This window comes from Panicum virgatum, chromosome 3N (genome assembly GCF_016808335.1).
Source record: "Panicum virgatum strain AP13 chromosome 3N, P.virgatum_v5, whole genome shotgun sequence".
In the NCBI taxonomy this organism is placed as follows: Eukaryota; Viridiplantae; Streptophyta; class Magnoliopsida; order Poales; family Poaceae; genus Panicum; species Panicum virgatum.
This window is the reverse complement of record NC_053147.1, coordinates 60496941-60500881: the sequence shown is the minus strand read 5'-3', so window position 1 is coordinate 60500881 and position 3941 is coordinate 60496941. Positions and strand designations below refer to the sequence as shown.

Genomic DNA, 3941 nt, shown 5'->3' with positions numbered 1-3941 from the left:
CTTTTATATAAGATCAGTGTTGTAAATTAATTTGAGAATTTTTGTATGCTTGTATCACCTGTGCTCGTCTTCGTGCGAGACTTCAGTGCAAATGTGATTCTGGAGTATAGTAGTTTAATCGGGAATTACCCGCCGGACTGCCGGATTACACCGTTTTAAGTGCGTGGTAACTTGATTATTCATTAATATGATAGTTAGCGCACTTAAGCCGGTTTAATTTGGACGGATCTGCTACAGCTGGACATGACTTTAGCGGCTCGTCTAGTTCCCATGCTCGGGGGCTGGACGCGACTTCGGCAGCCCGTCTAGCCCTCATGCTTGGGGCTGGGCACAGGAAAACTTTTGGGAAGATACTTATCTTAGTCATTTTTTAGGGATTTATCCTGAAAAAAGAGGCATTTCAAATTTTTTACCAAACCACACACAAATCCGAGTATGCCACGATATTCTTGGATCCTTTTTCCAAAATTTGGGAATTTGAATACAAGGCTCGGGGGCTACTGGGTACGTGTCAACAGAGATTTGTTTTTCAAAAATATTTGAAAGATAAATAGGCTGAATTCAAAATTCAAGATGGACCCTCAGCCTGATTCTTCGATTCAACCTAAGGATCGGGGGCTACTCCATATGAAGTGCGACTATCCGTCGCACCCTATATATGAAGATTATTTCTAAAGGCTTCAAGACTACTCGAGCAAGAGCACCACGCAGCCTCGGTGCAGCCAAGGAAGTACTCGGAAGGCAAGGTCTAGGCGAAGTTCAAGGCATTCGAAGACGGCTTCAGAAGTACTCGGGAGCCTGCACTACTCGGTTACGAAGCGCTCGGGGGCTTGTCAGAGATAGAACTCCAGAGATGAGGGATAGCACCTGGAGCATGGCCGTCAGGTGCTTCTGCTCACCTCCGCCGTCAATGGCCGCCACGACGGAGAGGAGGTGACGTCGAAGGAGAAGGTCGGCGATGAGCTCGGCCAGGAAGGCGGCAGTGTGCACCACGATGGCGAATAGATGGGATGATGTGGCGATACACCATGGATGACATGGTGCCACGTTGGCAAAAAATTGAACATGTCAGCGCCACGTCGGCCAAAACCGCTGTCAAATCCGTTCGGAGTGGTCAAACACCTGGTTTCAATAATTGAGGGACCGTCGATTTCTGGTTTTCGAGTTGAGGGACCAAATTTGGACTTCAGCGATAGTTCGGGGGCCACCAACGGACTTTTTCCTTACTGCAATGCAATCAGAGGATTTCAGACCTTTTGCTGCTTTCATTCAGGTTATAGTTGCCGCTAGCATCAAGACATATCAGAGAGAAGAGTTATTTTTTTCCCTTTTACATGCACAAGTCCTTGATAGTATTGCTTGACTTATTTGGTACAGTAAAAGTACACTACTACATCACTGGCTTATTTGCTTTCACCTTCTTGATTGAGTTTAATTTCTACCTTAACCCTTACTGCATGTGCATCTGCCATCCTTGTTTCACTTTTACAAAGCCATATATACAAGGCACAGAACTGCATATCCATAGCGCACACACACCCTTATTGCTGACACTCACAGAGAGGGGCCGTTTAGTTTCCAAAAATTTTCACCCAAAAATTTTCACCTCCCCTTTAAACACATATATGAAGCACTAAATATAATTAAATAACAAAACTAATTACACAGTTTGGATGTACACGACGAGACGAATCTTTTAAGCCTAATTAGTGCATGATTAGCCATAAGTGCTACAGTAACCCACATGTGCTAATGCTGCGGTCAAAGGCCTCAAAAGATTTGTCTCGTGGTTTCCAAGTGAGTTCTGGAATTAGTTTTCTAATTAGTGTCCGAAAAACCCTCCCGACATCTGGTCAAACACACGACGAGACATCCAAAATTTTTTTTGCCAATGGAACTAAACGGCCCCAGAGTATAGTAGCTTCCAGCAGCTTGTTACGTACTGATGATACCCAGCCAGCCAGCCAGCTAGCCAGCCATGCATCAATAATAACAAGCTGTAGCTAGTGTTGATTTAAGCGATTGAGGCGGCTGCTACTATTTTCAGTTGCACTATGTAAACATAGTTGGCCTAACTACCACCCTCTTGACAAATTTCAGGTGACTTGATGGGTGGATGAGACATTTTTATTCCCAGCAGAAGCAGAGAGAGAGAGAGAGAGAGAGAGTCCAGCTAGCAGAGTGAGGGCTGGAGCGTCAGGACATGGCCTAGCGGCTAACACAACAATATTAGCGGGCTGGAGAGTAGAGCTCAGTGACATGGTGTGGGGAGAGACAGAGAACTCAGCAATGGAGGGGAACATAAACGGTGAATGGATGGAGGTAGAAGAAACACTGTCGGTTGTACAATCCCAATACAAATGACACACTTTGATTAAATATCAGTCACAAATTACATGCATTGATTAAATATCAATCTCATTATTTTTAGGTGATTGAGATACAGATACGGCACCGCTCTTATTCGTAGTTTTACAGCAACAAGTGGTTCATGCTCTGCCTCAAGCAGCAACATACTGGCTGGCGCACGCGGAGCTTAGTTCCCATGGAACAGCTGCAGCGCCGTGGCCGCCGTCATCCCGCCCGGCACCTCAACGAACAGCAATATCCCGATCGTCGCGGCGGCCTCCTCCACCGTCCTCACCCCCATCTTCGGGAACGGCTTGAACGGGCCCGGCGGCCGCACGGCGTCCGCCTGGAGCAGCGATTTGGACAGGTCCTCCCACCCGTTCACCTGCTCCTTCATCTGCGCGGTGATGGTGCCCCTCTTCATCGCCGCCGTGGGGTGCATCAGCGCGGCCACGAACGCCGACACGGTGGCGAACCGCGTGGCCTCGTGCACCATCAGCAGGATCACGAGCAGCGCCTCGCTCGCCCGCTGCTGCTCTTTGCCGGAGGCGAGGTCGCCCCTGGCGCGCGCGGCGAGCGCGTTGGCGGCGTCCGCCATCTGCTGCGGGCCGAGCTCGACGCCGGCGAGGCCGAGCCTGGCGCGCGCGGCGAGCTTCTTGGCGGCGTCCGCCTTCTGCTGCGGGCCGAGCCGCCCGAGCGCGACTTCGGCGAGGCGGAACGTGTTGCCGAGCAGGTCGCCGTAGGAGCCGCCGAAGCCCAGGTAGGTGGCGCCCGGGATGAGGCCCCGGGTGAGCTCCCACCACGTGCCGTCGCTGCTCCGGAAGCCCTCCAGGTAGAGGTTATCGGCGCGAGTGGCCAGCGTGAGCGTGGCGGTCTGGGTCCTGAGCACGATGTGGAACCAGCGCCGTGGCGGGGGCTCCACTGGCGGCAGCACGGGGCGGTTGTGGGAGAAGTGCCTCGGGTTGGCCACCCTGCGACGGATGCCGGCGATGAAGTCGCCGTAGTTGTCGCTGCTCTTCACGTCGAAGGTGACTGTGAAGAGCGGGTTCGTCGCCGAGGGCGGTGGGTTGGCCGCCATGGAGACAAACGTATGAGCTGATCAGAAAGAGAGGAAGAGGAAGAAATTGACGGGCTGTCGCCTGTCTGAATTAACACCGGTACACGCTTATGTAGGCTGATCGAGAGGAAAGGCGAACTCTGGTACGCGAGCGCTGGCGAATGTTGATTTGATTACACCTGAGCAGATGGACATGGTCAAGAGACGTCTCTGTTCAGCGAAGAATCTTAGAACGGTCGCAGCTCGCAGGACTGATTCCAAACGGTGGTGTGGCGGCACAACGATGGCACACGCGCAAGCACCTAACATATTCTGCTATGTTAGGTATCGTTGGAGATAGGGCAATCTAATTCTGTAATTCCTGACTGTTTGACTGAGATTTCTGTGAGGAACCCTCTGCCTAACTTCTGAAGAGAACATTTTGTTAACGTAACCACAGCCGTAAGCCTACCTGAACATTTCATTGAAAAACGATGCAAGTTTTCTACTAGGGTTTTTTTTTCTCCAGCACACTCTGAAAACCTCTATTTGTGCG

The 3941-nt window shown here is 51.0% G+C and overlaps 1 protein-coding gene across 1 annotated transcript; it reads right to left on the bottom strand.

Moving 5' to 3' along the window:
* Positions 1 to 2341: 2341 nt before the first annotated feature.
* On the bottom strand, positions 2342 to 3712 carry LOC120666435 (protein synthesis inhibitor II-like). Its single transcript, XM_039946277.1, has one exon. The coding sequence runs from the start codon at positions 3425 to 3427 to the stop codon at positions 2537 to 2539; it is 891 nt and encodes a 296-aa protein (XP_039802211.1). The 5' UTR covers positions 3428 to 3712; the 3' UTR covers positions 2342 to 2536.
* Positions 3713 to 3941: the final 229 nt, after the last annotated feature.

Coding starts and splice junctions, on each gene's coding strand:
- LOC120666435 (XM_039946277.1), bottom strand. CDS start 3,427: ATGGCGGCCAACCCACCGCCCTCGGCGACGAACCCGCTCTTCACAGTC.